Source organism: Contarinia nasturtii, unplaced genomic scaffold, assembly GCF_009176525.2.
Source record: "Contarinia nasturtii isolate CC-2019 unplaced genomic scaffold, AAFC_CNas_1.1 Cnas_scaffold_66, whole genome shotgun sequence".
NCBI lineage: Eukaryota > Metazoa > Arthropoda > Insecta > Diptera > Cecidomyiidae > Contarinia > Contarinia nasturtii.
In genome coordinates, this window is record NW_022197424.1 from 61,007 (window position 1) to 80,805 (window position 19,799).

A 19,799-nucleotide genomic window follows, 5' to 3' on the forward strand; every position below is an offset into this window, starting at 1 on the left:
ATTACGTATCTTTTACCATAAATATGAATTCATGAAGAAACTGAATCTGACATGAGTTTTGCGATACAAATAATTTCTGATACATTTTTCAATGCCTGTATGATATCGTAATGACCCACATCCATACATTTTTTGATCATTTTTCAACCATGTTGGTGACACGATGGTTTCGTGCTCAGACATGAAATTCAAAATCTGACTTTACGGGATGATTGGGCATTACGAGGAATAGATCTGGTCAAATTTTCAACAACATTGATTTGTGGTACCGTAATGATGTAAAACTTTGAACAGGCTATTTTTTTATTGAAATTTCTTTAAACTTGGTGTGATTATTTATTTTGATAAGAAAATAATACTCATAAGTTTTCACGATAATTTAAGTTACTGCAACCATACATAGACCATAATTTCAGTTTATTCCCAAAAATTTCGGTTCCTTGTGCAAAAGTCAGCTTGCGTACGTAAGCCTCTTTATTTATTTTTTTTTTTTTTTCATAAAAAACGTAGAAGAAATGGTTTTATTTTTTACTTATTTAAACATCATTTTGAATTTTTTAAATCACTCCAAACGATTGATTCAATCCAATCTACATAGTATGCGACTCTCGTGTAAATGTTTGGTATATTCAATCCACATCTATCACTGATGGGTACAATACCAACTATTGTGCTTGTATTGGTTTTGAGATATTGCAAAGGGCCTCCACTGTAAACTCGACAGGAACCTCTACTTCCACCACCATAGGCACAATACTGCCCTTCAAAAAGGCCATTTCGGTTATATTGCGCACGACCTCTCGTCACCACTTTTGAGTTACATTCCTGTAGTGGCATTGATGTCAAATTTACTTTATACATTTGTGATGAAGTCGATGATCCTTAAACACATTTAGTTGAACTTTACACATTTCAAAATGAATTTGAAAATAAATTATTACTTACTTCTCGGATTTTGAAAATCCCAACCGGTAACAGTAAGCGGCACATTTGATGGTACCTCATCTAAATTTGTATGTAAACATGCTGGCCAAACAAAATTATTAAATGGAATTTTATCAACAACGCGAATCAAAGCAATGTCATTAGACATGGTTAAACGATCATAACCGGAATGAATGGTGATATTCTACACAAAATAATTTACATTATGTCTTTAGTTGTTATATGAAAATCAATATATATTTTTTCATAGTGACCTGTATATCACGCATGACTGGAGTTACTGTGTAATGTTTGGAATCGGCTAAAGAAGTCTATTAAATAATCATATTAAAAATGAAATGTAAAATGGTTTATGAAGAAACAATTCTATTACCTTTCCCAGTCGAACCTTTCTTAGTACACCCATTCTTGTGCAATGTGCTGAAGTGAGTACGAATTGGTCCGAAATAATGGTACCGCTACATCTGTAAACTAGTCTGTTTCTAACAAGATAGCCCAGCGCAGCCTGAGAATTAAACACCATTAGAAAATTTCCATGAAATGTAAAAAAAATCATAAATTTCGATCTCTCACCATCCAGGGAAAATCACCATCTTCCATCTTTTCATCCCCAAGAATATGCGGTGTTGGCAATTTACCGTACGTTTCACAAACTAAATCAAAGATAGTTGAAATTTCATCAGATATTTATAAAATCAATGAACTGTCTAAGTCAGAACTATGCGACTAAACCTACTAATTACCCATTTCTGAAATACGAGGTGTTTTTTTGAGTAATCCAATGATTTTTGAATTTTCTGTGTAAAAAAGAAAAGAGTCTCTGTTTAATCGAAGAACATTTTACATCGAATATAGTTATAATTAATACTTTTGCTTTGAGCAATACTCCAAGGAGTGACATTGTATTTATTTTTTGAATAAACGTTGGCTTTATTATTCACCAAAATTTCCACAATCTCTTCAAAACCTGGAAGGCAACCAAAAATCTCATATAATCGTAATTGAAAATTTTATCAGTTTCTTCTGAATATTTATACCATTCTCAACCGCTCTGTGCAGCGGTGTCCATCCATAGTCTTCTACTATATTAACATTAGCACCGTGTCGGATTAATGTTTCAACGACTTCTCTTTTGCCTTCATTTTTTATATGGGAAAAATAGATTTTTATTTAGTATCGCAAAAATAAACAGAATGAATTGAATTCGAGCACATGGCACAGTAAAAATTTAAGGGAGGACGATTAAAGGAGAGTTATCCGGGCTTACATTCTCCTTATGCCCCTGTATGTTCGTGACTGAAGAGATAAGAAAATAGATCAAACCTTCCAATGCAGCGCTGTATAACGGCGTTTCACCGGTAAAGGTCTGAATATTAACAACTGCACCCTTCCTAAGCAACAGTTCGACAATTTGCAGATAACCTATGGAAATGATTTTGATACAAAGTTTAAGAAATATTTTCAGGATTTTTGGTTTCCAAAACATTTTGTTGGCTTGAAAGAGTCACCTTTTTTTGCGGCCATATTTAATCTTAAGTGTAAATAAAAGATGAAATAATTAGACAAATTTCACGGGACTAAAACAGTTTCTCTACTTACGGTGTCCATCCATCATCTTTTTTAATATTTATATCAGCACCACTTTCGATGAGTATTTCAACAACATTATAGAAATCTAAATTTAATAAGAAATGTATTTTCTATCACTTATATCGTGCGTGTTAAATATATTAAGAATTTGAACACTTTTGTTACCATTGAGAGTTGCATCAAAAATTGGGGCACGTCCGTACTTATTTTTCTTATTTATGTCGGCACCATTCTCGAGCAAGACTTTAACTGCATCAATTTGACCTGATGAAGAAGAAAAATCAATATACATTTCTGTTGTATTTTTTTACACGGGCTTAAAATTATGAAATTACCATTTGCAGCCGCGACAAATAAAGGTGTTCGTTCACCGCCATCTACGATATTAACGTCCATTCCACTTTCCAGCAATCCTTTTATTTTTGCTACATCACCTGTGTCCATACAATGATTTTTGGATAGAATAGATCCGTAAGATCTCCGCAAGATCCGGATCCAAGCGTGCGTACGCTGCCGCATGATGCATACATATATAATACGCATGCAAATTCGTTATTCTTATTTCGCATACTTTGATTCGCATGCCATAGCATTACGGAATAACGAATGTATGTATCATGCGGCTACGTACGCACACTTGGATCCGGATCTTGCGGAGATCTTACGGATCTATTCTATCCAAAAATCATTGTATGCCTGTGAAACAGGTTTCAAAACTATCCCCATACACATGTTTATTTGAAGGTTTCAATTACCATTACGAGCCGCCGTATGAAGTTTTTGCCCTGGACTGTGACAATTTTTTTTTGTTGGAAATTCATATAATCAAAATGTGAAATGAAATTCATTGTTTAATACGGAGCCTGAGTTATTAAACTTGCTGACTTCTTACCAAGCATCAAATGACTTTTACTTACTTTTTAGGAGGTACCAGAATGTCGATGATTTGTTGATTTCCTGTCAAAAATGAAAAGAGTCTTCGTTAAATTGATGATAATTCGACAAATATAATTATAATTAATACCTTGCTTAACAGCAATATCATAAGCGGATTCATTGTTTCTATTCTTTAAATTGGCAATGGCACCATTTTTTTGTAAAGACCTTACGATCTCCACAAAACCTTAAATGACGAACGAAAAATGTCATGCGATAACAATTATTTGAGTTTCGTTATTTGTCTGAATACCTCCTTCAACTGCTTTATGCATCGGTGACAATCCATCGTTATCTTCTATGTTAACATCGGCACCCTTTTCGAGTAGCATTGAAACGACATCTTCATGACCTGAATTTTGAGTGAAAAAAAAAATAAAATTTATTTAGTTCGTAGAGAAAAAGAAAATCAAATGAAATCATGATTAAATAAATGAAAAATACCAGCCGAAACAGCGCTGTATAACGGCGTTTCCCCATCATTGTTCGGAAAATTGAAATCTGCGGCTGCTTCAATTAGCAGTTCAACAATTTGCTGATGACCTATGAAAATGATTTTAATTTTGAAAAAATAACGTTGAAAACATTTCTTTCGATTATCCCAAGAACTCAAATTTCACCGTTCGCCCCGGGGGGTTCTACACCGTGCGTAAACACGGAATAAAATTCGGAGCGAAAACCCCGGGACTAACGGTGCAATTTGAGTGCACCTTCACGAGCTGCGACATTTATTGGAGTCCATCCGGTATTATTTATTACATTTACGTCAGCGCCATGTTTGATTAGTAAGTCTACAACACGATCGTGACCTTAAATTTTGATTAAATTTAAATGTTCAAACATATAAATAGTTTTGGTTATTTAGTTTCTTTAGGCTTAAAATTGGTTACCATAGAAACTTGCAAGATAAAGTGGAAAAGTGCCGTGGGAACTTGAAGAAATATTTGCACCATTATTGATTAAAAACTCAACCACATTCGATTGACCTGAGAAAATGGGAATTCAAAACATTTTTGTATCTATTCATTGTATTTTGACAGTATCGAAGATATGAAATTACCCTTTGTCGCTGCCGCACATAAACCCAGGTTATAAGCACTATCTAAACGATCAAAGTTCACTCCTATTCTCAGCAATTGTTTAATTTGTATTAAATCCTTTGCCTCGTCTAATCATAAATAAAATTTAATAAATTCAACTGAAAATGGAATTTGAGTATAAAATCTTCGACAACACGAAGACAGCTTTCACTTTTATTTGAATTATTACACACTAATCACCAGAGTAGTGAGTGGATTTTATCTTAAATAAAACATACCTGAAGTGGCATTGATCAACACTGCACAAAAATATAGAATGCTTAGGATGAGTGACTTCATGGTTGAATTTACACGAAATTCAATTAATTGAATTGGTTACGATTAAATTATAATGGAAATGAATCTACCAAAAACTGAAACGAAAATGTCTGTTTAAACTCAATTTTTGCGATATTGACCTGAACGGAATTAAGAAGAAAGCGAACTGCTCGTTAAAGATTACATTTCATTATGGTTGAGCATTTTGTGCTTTCATGACAACTTATTAATGGAAGTGATTATTTTCAAATTAGATAAACCCCAGCGTCATATGTCAACGTTGATAATAATTTTTGCGTGTATTTCATATTTTTAGCCGTATAAAAGTCATGCAATGTGACACATTGTGAATCATAAAATTATGAAATACCCAATAGACTGACCGGTTTTTTTTCTTCATATTTTTATTTTCTTTTCGGAGCAAATTTTTTCTGAAACCGCTTGCTATCAACTATATTAACAAAATTTTGAATTTCGTACTTCCTTTGATATGAAGAAGATGACAAGCAATCGTGCAAAATGAGTAGTAGGAAGCTCAACGGGTGAAACCGATGATGCTGCAATCTATGACAAACCAGGAGCTGACGACCAGCCAGAGTCACGTACAAACGCACAGTGAGCGCATTGTATAGAAGTACATATAATTTTAGATGATTGTTTACTTACACTAGCGCCACAATTGATTCAACGTTCAACAAGTAAAATTAAGCAGTTAGATGTGAAAACACATTCACGCACAACATTAAATCGTAGCATACTCTGTAAGACAAGAGCAAAAGCTGGTGTTGAAACACCGTTTTAAAACGTCACCGTCTCTTATCGTTTGTGGCGTTACTGTACGAAGACGTTTGTCAGTGGGTTCACCGTGTGCGTACAAAGGCACGGGCGTCGCTAGCAGGGGGCAGAGGGTGCTCGTTTTTCATGTGTCTTGCCCTCCCCTAATGGAATTCCTGGCGACGCCCATGTACAAAGGAACCAAATTTGGCGATTAAAGATGTTGGAAGTCCGATCGCCGGTTCGTCTAATGAACATCCGCCGTCATCAACCCAGCTTATCAATTTGAATAAGAATTGTTTACGCAAAATATTCGCTTGATTATCAATAGGAGAATTAAATTCGTTGGCAAAAACATGTAAAAAATTGCAAAAAATAGCCGGTGAATATTTCCATACTAAATATATTATCTGTGTATACACAGTATGCGCGAGATTAAAAACGGTGAACTATCAACATCAGAGTTGAATGATCCAGTTGCATCGCTGATTGGTCTTGCGAAATTTGTCAAAAAGGCAATTTGGCTTTTTTCTCAAACGTTGAAAAATGAATTTAATTTTGATTTTTAAAAAAATGTAATTTTTATTCTATTTTTATTTCAGATGCTTTCTTATGAGTTTACATAAAACATGTTTTGCTGAAAATACAGATTACAGTCGTCGAGTTTGAAACGACTGATATTATTTACATTTGATTGCTATAGAATAAAAACAGCGTATGGAAAGGTTGCATTTCAAAGCGAAACACCGTCATACAAAATACAGCAAAAAATGTATGTAAAAACAAACTTTGGTGTGCGACCGTATCATACGCTGTATTTATTCTAGAGAATTCATTTACATATCAATGGCATACAAAACCTTTGTATGTTCGTCATTGGTTCCACTGTTTTTGCTTCTGACTCAAGCTTTTTTCTCATGCCAATCAAAAACTGTGCCCATGTTTTTCGCTGTTCATTGTAACTGCTCATGATGAATTTCATATGGCATGAACAGAGAGTAGAAAACGCTGCCGCTATAGTAATACTATATTAACAGTGCCTATAAATAGTTACTATTTGTACACATTTCGATTGTGTGATCACAATAATTTTTGCGAACTCCAATGTGAACAATGCAACTCTTTGTATGTAGATTTTAAATATAAAGAGCCGCATTGTTCACATTAGAGTTCGCAAAAATTGTTGTGGTCACACAATCGAAATGTGTACAAATAGTAACTATTTATAGGCACTGTTAATAAAGTATTACTATAGCGGTAGTGTTTTCTACTCTCTGGACATGAAAGAACATCACATAATTTGCATTGATTTTCTTCGCTTCATTCGCATTGGCCGCGTTCAAAAGTTTATTGCACAATTCAATAACGGTGGCCTTATCCGCTCCAATGCTCGCTTCAAGTTGGTCAGCTATTGTCATTTTACTGTTGAATTGCTCGCGCAATCGCTCGTATTCCGATTGCATTACATGCAAATCACGTAAGACTTGTTTCAAATGCTTTTTATTAGGTAGATTCTCAATCCATTGCTCATATGAATCGCCAAACTTATAATCTGCGATACAAATCTCTGACAATTCGTACGAAATTATTGGATAAATGATGTGGCATGCTTTTCTTATACCAACTTCCTGTACTAAATTAATGTCTTTGAATTTCCGATGAAAAAGCAGCCATCTCTTCTGTATATCGGATATCACTTGGTGTACTTGATCTATATAGGTGGTATTCAGGAATGGAAGAGTTAGAACCTCAAATTTGTTTCTAATTTCATCAACCGTTGTGAATGGAGTCAACAGGAAATTTAAATTTTATTCTATGGGAAGTTTTGCGGCAGATAATTTTGCTTTAAATTTATCCACTAACGTAGAAAATGTCACGTTGTCATCGCCATTGATCAGCTTTATGGATTAAGATTGGAAATATTAAAAGTCCGAAATAGAAGAAATGACAGAAGAAAAAATATTGAAAAATTTATTATTTTTTACAATTTCTAATACCTGAACAAATAATGATAGCAATAAGATACTTGAAAACAATCTCATTTCTCTCACTCAAATTAAACGCTTTGTACAAAACAGAAGTTTAAATAATTCAGATGATTGTTTATAAGGTGTTTTATATACGCTATAATGATGGGACTTTAATCGTGTTAACATTCACGAAAATTCAAATGGCATTTCAGAAATGGATGGCGAATAAACGCAAAATCGGTATTATTATTACAAAATTTCATTCGATTCAATAAAAAAATTTAAACTAGTAGAAAATAAAATATTTTTCAAGCCAATATAAGTGTTCACATATAGTTTGATCGAAAACCCCGAATTATCCGTCATTAGTTTTAAGAATCTCTCATTAGTTTTACGATACAAATAATTTTCGACACACTTAAAATTTTCATACAAAAACTACTAAAAATGGGAATTTTCGTATCGGAGCCATGATATCGAACTATATGATATCGAACTATAACTATGTGAACGATTGAGCAAAAAATCGGATTTTTTTTTTGAAAGGTACCCCTAATATGCATCGAAATCTCTTCAAACTTTCAGAATGTTATTTTTTTGTGATAAAAATAACCTATGCAAAGTTTCAGCCATACAATGATTTTTGGATAGAATAGATCCGTAAGATATCCGCAAGATCCGGATCCAAGTGTGCGTACGTAGCCGCATGATACATTCGTTATTCCGTAATGCTATGGCATGCGAATCAAAGTATGCGAAATAAGAATAACGAATTTGCATGCGTATTATATATGTATGCATCATGCGGCAGCGTACGCACGCTTGGATCCGGATCTTCCGGAGATCTTACGCATCTATCCTATCCAAAAATCATTGTATGGTTTCAGCTCATTATGATATCATACAGGTATGGCATAAATACAAAAATCAAGTTTTTTTTTGAAATTTTGGTATGAAAAGTGTGTCGAAAATTATTTGTATCGCAAAACTAACATCATATTCGGTTTTCTCGTACCCAAAAACCCTCCAATACATATTTTTGAGTGTTTAGGAATACATTTAATGAGGGCATCACACCAGATGTGTGCGGAAAAGAAAAAAGTTTATAATTCTTGTTAACGTGAATTCATCACACAGTCGATAAAAAAATGTTGAATATCAAGTGTGTTGTATCGATGCTCTTTGGAGTTCTTTTCATTTTCAAAATTGTCGAGGCCAAAGTTTATCTTAAATTTAAAGCTCTGGATCCATCAACGAAAAAGGAGACGAAATATCACGTTGAAGATTTACCTCAATCATTATTTCAAATAACAGCGCACTACATGTGGGAGCATTTTGTTGAAAAAGAAGCTTGGAGTCTTATGCGTGAGCCACTTGGATTTGGAAAAGACAATTATGGAAATTACATCGCACATATGGTGAATAATGAGATGAGCCAAAATACATCTTTGGGTTGCTTTAAAACTTCAACTTGAGAGTTGGTTGGCTTTGATCGAACAATGTGACGAGGGATCTTCTGCACCTGTAATTGTTTTTATATTTAAAAATTAATACGATCACATATTAATTTCATTTCTTTCCAGACAATTGTATATAAAAAAAATCGAAATCGAAAACCAATGGAAGTACTTGTAAACCAAATTTTTGGAGCAATATACTTTAATGTATGTGACAAGTATGGAGTTAATAGATATTTGTGTAGCGATGGACTGGTTGTTCTTCCAGATTATCGTGGTCTGGGTATAAGCACGAACCTTCTACAAGCAAGACAAGGAATTTGCAAAAAGTACGGATTGCACGTATCTTCATCCACGTTTTCAGGCGACATCTCCAACAAAGCAGCCATATCAGCTGGATTCACGAATCTTGACGTAAGCATACCGTAAGTATCGACGTAGAAAAACAACAATACTTCATCTGTATTAATCGATTGAATTCTGTTTCAGATGGAAAGAATTTATCAATGCACATGCCGAACTAGCTCATTTAAGGGAGTATGTAGAAAACAGCGAATATTTTACACGTAGATCGATCATCTACAATTTTTAAAACGATTATTTTTCGATCACATTTTTTCTTTTGATAATTATAAATTTTAAAATTCTTATATTGCGAAAATGGGACTATTTGTATTCGTTGCGTTCAATTAGTTGACAGAAGAGAAGAAAATGAAGTAACTTGCAAAAAAATTGTTTTTCATGTTTTGAACTAACTTTAATTTCAATGTTAATTTAATTCAATCATGCACGTTTCGTGAAGTTAGAGAGAATTAATATTTTCCTCATATAATACTACTTTTGCTCAATATTGAAACTTTGAATAAATATTTGCTAGATTCACTAAAAAATTTATTTTTTGTATAATGTGTCATGATGTACACAATTGATTTGAGTTAAGGTTAAAGTTTGCTTTCTTTTGAACAGTTTTGCATCTTTTTGTGTCATTGATGACTGAGAACAAGCTATGTGCAAAAGAGTTCCTCATTTCTTGGAGTTGCTTTAAATTTGGATCTAAGAACTACATTTCAAAATAAAGTGCTGAAGCTTCTTAAATGTTAAAATAACAACAAAATACTTTATAATGCATCAAAATTGAATATCAATGCTTCATCATGAGATTCGAATTAAAACTTCAAAGTTGCCTTCTTTGTGGTTGGCCATGTAATTTACTGCGTAATTGTCTTGAACGCCATATAGTAAGTGACTATTGATTTTATTATCTGAAAAACAATTTCAATTTAATTCAATGCAAAACACAACAAAATTCCACTCACTTTCGAGAACGTTTCCAAATCCAAACGAGCCACACTAAAACCACGATAAAACATTGGATGTTTAGCATTTCCAATCATGAGAATAAAGCATTTTTGCAATTCGACCGGAAGTTCATACCAATTCGATCGATACAAACAGCCGCACATTTTATCATAACTTTCGTTCGCCAATTTACCAAAGAAACAATACAAAAACAAAGTCAGCAGTGATATTGAAAATGCCAACAGAAGAAAGAGAATTCTGAAATCAATGTGTTTCAATTGCTGAAATGATATAGACATTTTTTTGGTTAAAAATTGGACAATGGACAAGTTTAAGGAAAATGTCGAAAATACCAAATCCAACTGAAAAAGGACACAGGATAGATAGATTATTGTGCTGATGAGCAATATCATTATGAAGCTACCGTACACTTCTGCTGAATCTAAGAACCATCTGAAAAATGGATTAAGTTTTTTTCTTAACTTTGTATTATGTGGAACCTAGGGGACGGAAACCATTAGCTAGTTTTTTATATTTCAAGTAAAAACTAGGAAAATTAGAAAAAAACTAGCAAAAACTAGAAAAATTAGCAAAAATTAGCAAAAATTATTTGATCCGCCATTTTGATATTGTGCCATGATTTGGTGACTAAATCAATTTTACAAGTCGACTATTGAAAGGAACAAGTACTTTATGCACGATTTTGTGTTAAAAAAGAATAATTAAACTAATTTTCACTATTATAAGTGTATATTTATTCAAAACACATAAAAATATGTCTGAACAACAAAACGTCAAAATACTTCATTGTGTCAGTACAATCATTTGATTGTCATTTGACAGAACAAAAAACTAGAAAACTAGCAATTTCATAAAGGAATATTAGCATTATTAGATTATTCAAGCAATAAACTAGTAAATTAGCTAAAAACTAGTAAATTAGCTATAAACTAGAAAAACTAGCATTGGTTTCTCTCCCCTAGTGTGGAACCAATGTATTGAATAATTTCTTAGACTTTTTTCTTGCGTCATTTCCTAGCGAGCCAATTCAATTTTTAATGTACAGAGTTAAACTTACTTCTTGATCGAAGCATGAAAACGAATCAATTCAAACAGCAGCTCTTTGCGATTTGAAATGTTATCCGGCCGCTTTAATTTCGTCACCAAATCTTGAAACATTCCATAAAATGCTTGATGATTCAAACACATTGAAATGAAAAGCGTCAAAAGAGGCAACGACACAAACAGATACGCTTCGCCCATGAGGATTAGAAAAAATATCTCAATTACGTAACCAAGAATGGTTTTTTGATTCCAAGGGAAACTAAAATGAATTATAAAGTAATACCGAATATTTTAGTATATTTCAAATGTTCAAAGGGGAGGAAGTATATTTAAATTTTAAAAAGTTACTATTATATAATTACATCACTTTGAATGGATAAAATGCATATTCTGTATCAAATTCTCCAATTTTTACATAAGAAAAAGTCGCTGTCGCTATGGACAACACAATGGTACCAACGGAAAATATGTACACAGCACAGAAGTGACACAATTTATAAAACCATTCACTGGAGTTGTTTGCTTCCACCAATAATTGAAATGAGTCTTCATTTGCATCTAAGAGGAAATTTGCAATAAATAAAAATTCTAATTTTTGTGACTTGTGTTTGGAGATACTTACACTTTTCATAAATTTCGTTGAGGTCTATGAAAATTCCATTGATTCTGTGTTGGGAAAAAAATGCCACAATGGCAATATAGACCGCAACAATTGTACCAACAATTTGGAATATTGCGTATAATGATTCTTCAAGGTAAACTGACACAAATTTGATGAAAAAAGCAATACTCGCTACACATCCAGCTGACGACAACGGTGAAATGGTACAAGCACAAACCAAACGAACCCGTCTTTCCCATTTGCCCATTTTTTGGTCGGCTGAACACATGTTCAGCCAAATCAATGCTTGATGAACCGATTGAAGTGGTTTCATTTCACAGATATGGGTGAAAAAAAATTGATAATGTTTCCGCGAAATGTAATAAATGAATTTTCACACCAAAACTTAATTCGAAAAAAATTTCGTCGATTTACAGAATTTTCCTTAAGAATGTCCAGTTGCTTAATTTTACTTCACTTGAGAATTTAAACTGACATTGTATGTGGTACGGAGCGCTTTTTATACGCTCATTCTTGTTTAAATATTAAGGTGATATTCCCCTTCACTGTAGCAGAATGTCAATCCAGTGTTACGCCTATTGATGGTGAATTTTTAAAAATTCTTTCATTTCCAAACAGTGAATAGAATGACCATTTTCAAACCATGAAACGTTGAAACATTCTTGAAAACGTAAACAATGCATATTTCATAATCCATACTTGAAGTATGATACTTCTTTTGATCAGGAAGTGGCCAAAATGATTTTTAAATTCAACCATCACCCAGAGCATGGAAATAATGACAGCTCGGCAACGCTTTGTTAGAGATTAGTACCGCTGGCAACCGCAGAACTATATAGAATTATATGAAGTTATTTGGTGGCGTTAGTAAGCAGTCTTATTGCAATGCTTTGCCATCACCGTTGGTTTTTTTATCATGCATTGATGTCGATTTATTGGCGTTTTTATGACAAGCACACATCTGTATTCTGTATTTAAAAATGAAAATTCTTGAAAAATGTACATTTGATAAAATGCAAACGTCCAAAAATTGTTTACTTCGTGTCAATCATTTTTCGGTTATCGTCCATAAATAGCTTTTGATAGAACATAAAATTGTGACTTCATGCATCCGAAAAACTTCGCGCAATGACGAAACGTTCTAGTTTTTGGTTACAACGAATAAAATGACGATGTTTTTTATTGATTAATCATCAAGCTGACATGTTTATGGAAATTTTCGAGAAAAATTTGTTCAAAATCCGTGAATGTTCAAAAATCAGATGCTTTGTGTGGATTTTTATTATTGCGAACAATTCTTAATAAAATATTTAAACTACTTGTTTCTCGTGTTATATTTTGCACATCCAAACACAAACTAAAGAGTTTGGGAGCTTTAAATTCAAAAATTCATTGGAAGCGATGTCACTGCGATTCAATATGAATGCTTTAGAAAATGTTTGGTAGTTAGTTCCTTTATTTGAGCACTTACAGATTGCTCAAAACTAACGTTGAAAGAATGTTTAGAAAATAGAGAAGAAGGGAGGAGAGTGTCGCTATGAAGTAGTTAAGTGAACATGGCGCAATTTTTTTTTAATGACCCATTCTAAATTTTTTTTAGAGAGATAGCGTATATATACTTGAGATAGTGTTTGACGGTCAAACTTTGACCAGATGATAGCATACAACACACCAGTCAGTTTAACTTGAATTGTGTGAGCGAATAGAAGCAAAACAAAAAATGTTCATTGAGTTACTGTTACTAATTTTAACTGCGATTGTTTTTATTGCATACACGTACTACAAACGAACGCAAAACCTTTGTGCATATTTCGATGAACGAAATCTAAAATACAAAAGTGGATTGGCTGGATTACAGTCATTTTATTCCATTTTGTTTAACAAAATAGACGCTTTTGAATTGAGTCAAAGTTTTTATGATGCATTTCCTGACGAATCGTACGTTTTTGCACACTTTAACCGAATTACTTAATTGAATTTCATTCAAAATCATTTTATAGAATCTATGGAGTGCTCGATAGCACCATTCGTCAATATGCCGTTCGTGATCCTGAGGTCTATAAAAAGATTGCCATCAAAGATTTCGATCATTTCGAAGACCATCGTGCCATTTTCAACGAGAATATGGATGAATTATTTGGAAATAGTTTGATATCGATGCACGGTGAGAAATGGCGTCAAATGCGAGCGACACTTAGTCCAGCGTTCACTGGAAGTAAAATGCGTCAAATGTTTGAGCTGGTGTCAGAATGTGCCGATGAAATAGTTAAATATTTTCAGAAAAAGTCCGCAAATGGTGAGAAAATCAACATTGAAATGAAAGATTTCTTCTCGCGATACACAAACGATGTGATCGCTACGTGTGCCTTCGGCATTAAGGTAAATTCCTACGCTGATCCAAACAATGACTTTTATGCGAACGGTAAAAAAATATTAAACTTTGGCGGTTTCTTTAAAACTCTCAAATTTTTTGCCATAATAATTTTTCCGAAAATTACCCGAGGTTTGAAATTGAAGTTTTTTGATCCATTGGTATCGAATTTTTTCAAAAATATGATTCTTGACACAATGAAAATGCGACAAAATAATAAAATCCATCGGCCTGATATGATAAATATGCTGATGAAAGTGCGTGAAGGTAATTTGGAGCAGCACAATGATGAAAAGATACAAGAAGGTTTTGCAACGGTCGATGAATCAGATGTTGGAAAATTCACTGTCATCCGCAAGTGGAACGACAATGAAATTGTTGCGCAATGCTTTTTATTCTTTTTGGCCGGATTTGAGACATCATCGACGATGCTCACCTTTGTTGCTCATGAACTCATTGTAAATGCGGATGTTCAGCAGAAACTGTACGAAGAGATTGCCGAAGTGAACGAACGACTGGGCGGAACACGAATTACATACGATGCACTTCAAAAAATGAAATATTTAGATCAAGTGATTTGTGAAGTTTTGCGGAAATGGCCACCCGCCACTCAAACCGATCGTAATTGTGTTAAAGACTATATCTATGATGACGGCAAATTGAAGTTTAAAATTGAGAAGGGATCTAACGTCATTTTTCCCGTTTATGGCATTCAACATGATCCGAAATACTTTCCAAATCCAGACAAATTTGACCCGGAGAGATTTAACGATGAAAATAAACATAATATTGTACCAGGCACTTATGTACCCTTTGGAGTCGGTCCGAGAAACTGTATTGGTATGTCATTGGTGTATGCACCACTTTAATTTTTTTTTGCAACCAACGAATTTTTTCGTACGTGAACGATGTTGAATGTAGTTTTTTGAACATTTTAAATATTTGATATAGGTTCTCGTTTCGCCCTGATGAAAATGAAGGCCATTCTTTATTATTTGTTGTTGAACTTTTCATTCAAATCGAATAAAGACACACAAATTCCATTGAAGATGAAAAAAGTTCCATTCCAAATATTGACGGAAAAAGGTGTGCACCTGGAGTTGAAGCCGCGTCTGAATTGACGTGCAGTGATGACAACATGGCGTTTCTTGCTGATAAGACTTATCAATTAGGTCGAATGCATTAGATAATTCAAGATTGAGTGTACAAAATCTGATAAGGAAACAACACGATTTATATCAATAAAAAGGCCATTTGACTTGAATTCGTCAACGATTTCAGTATATATTTTTTCATATTTTTTAAAATGTTGATTTTTATCGATAAACAAAGATTATTATTTTCTAATTCACTTCTGGAAAGAAGAAAATCAGAGAAAAGAAGATGAAATGATGGAAAAAAAATATGTGAGCAAAGAGAGGTTATATAATTAAATTGGTATGCAAACCCAGACTTATGATATGACTTTGGTGTGTTCATTGTGCAATTGGCCTTGACTCTTTGGTGGTTTTATTACTGTCAACTTGATGTTGAGTAAACAATGGACCTAAAGAAAAACTGCATTTGTTAATTACTTTTTGTCAAAAGTTGATGTTTATTTTTGTATTATTTGTTTCTTTTAAATTACAGACAATACTGGTTTTTGCACACGATATTCAACGAGGACATTATTGAAAAACACATGGGTAGAAGGGAAAATATTGTCTGTCCAGAACGATGATGAACCTCCAATTAATAGACGATACACAGTTAATGTTCTAGCACAAGATATTGTCGTCAGGGACATTTTAAATGGGAAGGCTAGCTTAATATAGACCAGGTAAAATATTTGCAATTTTCAAATAAATTAGTCATTTTTTAGTTAATAATATATTGATCATTATTTGTTTTTAGGTGAACTGGTGTGGTATAACATCAACCTTTGCAATGTAGACCATGATTATGCAAGTCATGAATACCTACACACTGATGCTCCAGTATTGTCTGTAATTAAAAGAAACAAAAAATTTGTTTATAGGTGATATTGAAAAAGAAACTCCTGCATCAACTTACCGATACTGAGAGAGATACTAAATAAGAACAGACACAATATGACCTTCATAGTGAATTCTTTCTGACCGTTTCTGACTCGTTTTTGAGTGCAACATGGTATATATAGTAACGATTGAATGACAAACATTTATTTTTTTTTGAAAAAATGCAATAAAATGATAATAATTTAAAAAGCTAAATTTCAAACCACATTTTCAATTGTTGTAGCTTGTTGTATTTACTCTGTACATTTCAAATGTTCAAACTTGAACAATAGAAATTGTTTTGAAAAATATAGAATGCTCTTAATGTTTTTTTGCAAAAAGTATTTACAATGGTAGAAAAATAAAATGTCTTACATACGTAAGATGAACTTTTCCGCACTGTGATCCACAAAATTCATTTATAAGTTATAAATTATAAACTATAACTTATCTTTTACTTGAATTTGAACTCACGAAAAACTGAATCTGACATTAGTTTTAGATAAAAATAATTTTCGAAGCACTTTTCTTACAAAAACTACTAAAGATGGGAATTTTTGTATCGGAGCCATGCCTATATGATATCGTAATCATGTGAAAATTTGCAGAGGTTATTTTTTTCACAAAAAGTTAACATTCTGAAAGTTTGAAGAAATTTCAATGCATATTAAGGGTACTTCCCATACAAAATTTCGTTTTAGAGCGAAAAATCCAAAATATTGTTCGGGAGGTGCCCCTAATATTCGTTGAAATGTCTTCAAACTCTCGGAATAGTATTTATGTGTGATAAAAATAACCTGTGCAAAGTTTCAGCTCATTACGATATCATACAGGCATGGCTTCCATACAAAAATCCAAATTTTTTGAATTTTTTGTATGAAAAGTGTTTCGAAAGTTGATTGTATCGCAAAACTAACGTCATATTCGGTTTTCTCGTACCCAAAAACCCCCCAATACACATTTTTGAGTGTTTAAGCATACATTAAATATCACTTTTGGAAGAAAAATTGAATTTTTCCCATGGATGGACATGGGCATCACACCAGACATGACACTTTACCCTGTCAACCAAAGTCGCTCAAAATTTAATGGTTTCTATTCCTCGGCACCCCCAATCATCCTGTGAAGTCAGATTTTGAATTACTTTTCTTGTTTGAAAGTTATCGTGTTAACAAATTTTTGCGTACAGGGTACAGCGTACAGCGTACAGCGTACAGGGTACCACGCACATACATTCGGACATCGAAAAAACGCTAGATTCGTGTTCCCTGGCTCCTAAAACACCCAGAAAACATGTTTTTTGAGGATGTCAATTTTTCGACCGATTCCAATACTTTACCTTACACACTAGGTGTGTGCGGAAAAGTAAAATGAAATATATTTGACAGATTAAGAATTTAAAGCAACGAAAATATGTTTGTTTGGTAAAGTGTTGTATCATGGATATGAGCCTAAACTTATGCAATTGCATTTTGACTTTGATACAATAAAAGTGAAATGCTTAAAAGCTTTTTTTAGATTTTGAGATTGATAAATTTAGTTTTTTCAAATAAAATATTAATTAAATCTAATAACCTATGCCTATCCGTTTTATATATTTTTATTGCTCTTTGGAAAACAATGGACCTTTGCATAGCACCATTTTCGGATGCTGTAATTACATTAGAAACGTAATTAAAACTAACTAGCGTCGGTATTTTTAACGATACGATTATGAAAGAGTCCATCTTCAGAAATGATTTTGAATTTTAACTTATATATGCTCTTTCAAACTTCAGTCGTTATTCAATCGACAAGATCATTTGTGTTTTGTCAAAAATTAACGTAAAGAATTTTGTTCTAACCTTAACACAATGGATACAAATTCTAGTGGAACTGTAACAAGTCATCTCATTAAAGATTTCATTGATACACAAGAATTTTTGTTTCAAGATACAAAGAATGGGTAAGTGTCGAATAGTTGATTTCCTCATTTAGTTAAGAAACCACAAAAAGTAATGTTTGTTATTTATTTTATCCTACAGACCTGCTAATGTACCAAATCAAAGAAGAAATAAAAAAGATATAATTAAAGCCATTGAAGAATATCTAATTACCAATGAATATGAAGCGCCCCAGAAATTTCTAACACGAATCAGAATGTCACTAAATTAGTTGAAATCATCAGACAACCAACAACTATTGAGTCACAAGTACCGGACAATGGAATGAATTTGGCCAATGAAGGAATATTGCTACATGGAAATGATATAATGGAATTACCATTCGAATGTGAATCGATCGGCATGAAATCTAGCAACAGTGCTCAAAACAACAATAATAATGGTTGAATCAACAATTCAGATAATTTCATTAGTGCCGGATAATGGAATGTTGATTGATCAAACGAATGAAACTGTTTTTAAGTTATCGTCTGCCGAAACATTGGAATTTAATAAACCAAAGGGAAATATTGCAATGCAATATGAAGCATTAGTTGGGGATTTGATCGGCACAGATGACAGCGATAAAGATTCATTTGAAGAAGACATCGTTATAAAGCATTTTAAATGCGAACTTTGTTCGAAAGGGTTCACTGAAAAAGGGAAACTTAAAATTCATATTTGAACTCACACCGGTAAAAAAAAGTAAACCCCATAAAACAAACAAAAATTCATTTATAAATTGAAAATAAAATCCATTCTGCAGTGATGAGCACATTAGATCGCAATCGTCGCCTAGGAAAACGCACCTTTAAGACAATACTGGCTAACGAGAAACCATCACTGCCATTTTGCAGTTTTCATTGACGGATGAACGGACAGGGTGCATCGACGCACATTAAGATATCCAGAAATCGGCTCCAATAGTGTTTTCTCATCAGAATAATATTTTGGATGACCCCCTTGGTGTAATACGATACCCTTTTCCGACACACTGAGTTCACGTAAATTTAAAGTTAATATTATTTGTTAATTTTAAGTAATAAAGCATTCAATAAACTATGTTCATCAATCATTAACATAAGATTTGTTTCAAAAAATGCTGTTTAAATTCTAGCTTGTGCGAAGTAGGAAACGAAAATGAAATATATTTTCAAACAAAGTCCCCAGACAACAAATTTACATACTTTAGCAATTGCATACTTCTGGTTTATTATTTTCGATTTATATCAATTTTCTATTTTATTTACTATTTCATCGCAAATATATACATATACAGAGAAACAAAAAAATATAACAGCACCACAGATTGACAATCTTTTGTCGGGTGACCACAAAGACTATCTCGGCTTAAAATCGTATTCGCTTTGATAACAAATGCCAGTGCTAGAGTGCTTTGGTTTCGTGTGGCCTTGCAGATTTTCTTGTGGGTTCCATGGCTTGTTAGTTCCGCTATATCAAATAAATATACTCAG

The 19,799-nt window shown here is 33.1% G+C and overlaps 3 protein-coding genes and 2 long non-coding RNA genes across 5 annotated transcripts; 3 read left to right on the forward strand and 2 right to left on the reverse strand.

Annotated features, from left to right (window-relative positions):
* Positions 1-497: 497 nt before the first annotated feature.
* LOC116352525 (ankyrin repeat domain-containing protein 50-like) lies at positions 498-4,996 on the reverse strand. Its single transcript, XM_031785228.1, has 22 exons — positions 4,790-4,996; positions 4,532-4,639; positions 4,362-4,457; positions 4,182-4,280; positions 3,916-4,014; positions 3,725-3,823; positions 3,560-3,658; positions 3,453-3,492; positions 3,291-3,325; positions 2,871-2,969; positions 2,701-2,799; positions 2,545-2,620; positions 2,454-2,476; positions 2,269-2,367; positions 1,983-2,081; positions 1,814-1,912; positions 1,689-1,742; positions 1,519-1,598; positions 1,319-1,450; positions 1,200-1,256; positions 946-1,129; positions 498-881 (listed from the first exon to the last, which is right to left on the reverse strand). Exons 1-22 carry the CDS (start codon positions 4,848-4,850, stop codon positions 544-546), a joined length of 2,175 nt encoding a protein of 724 aa, XP_031641088.1. The 5' UTR covers positions 4,851-4,996; the 3' UTR covers positions 498-543.
* Positions 4,997-8,645: 3,649 nt separating this feature from the next.
* On the forward strand, positions 8,646-9,809 carry LOC116337383. The gene is made up of 3 exons (XR_004200810.1): positions 8,646-9,097; positions 9,157-9,455; positions 9,520-9,809. It is a non-coding gene; the product is annotated as an uncharacterized LOC116337383 (long non-coding RNA).
* A 405-nt stretch (positions 9,810-10,214) lies between these two features.
* Positions 10,215-11,625, reverse strand: LOC116352384 (putative odorant receptor 83c). Its single transcript, XM_031784971.1, has 4 exons — positions 11,408-11,625; positions 10,683-10,782; positions 10,347-10,610; positions 10,215-10,292 (listed from the first exon to the last, which is right to left on the reverse strand). The coding sequence occupies exons 1-4, from the start codon at positions 11,590-11,592 to the stop codon at positions 10,239-10,241; spliced, it is 603 nt and encodes a 200-aa protein (XP_031640831.1). The 5' UTR covers positions 11,593-11,625; the 3' UTR covers positions 10,215-10,238.
* A 2,089-nt stretch (positions 11,626-13,714) lies between these two features.
* LOC116352307 (probable cytochrome P450 9f2) lies at positions 13,715-15,672 on the forward strand. Its single transcript, XM_031784844.1, has 3 exons — positions 13,715-13,954; positions 14,017-15,227; positions 15,339-15,672. The coding sequence occupies exons 1-3, from the start codon at positions 13,737-13,739 to the stop codon at positions 15,506-15,508; spliced, it is 1,599 nt and encodes a 532-aa protein (XP_031640704.1). The 5' UTR covers positions 13,715-13,736; the 3' UTR covers positions 15,509-15,672.
* Positions 15,673-15,734: 62 nt separating this feature from the next.
* LOC116337422 lies at positions 15,735-16,555 on the forward strand. Its single transcript, XR_004200812.1, has 3 exons — positions 15,735-15,824; positions 16,017-16,206; positions 16,281-16,555. It is a non-coding gene; the product is annotated as an uncharacterized LOC116337422 (long non-coding RNA).
* Positions 16,556-19,799: the final 3,244 nt, after the last annotated feature.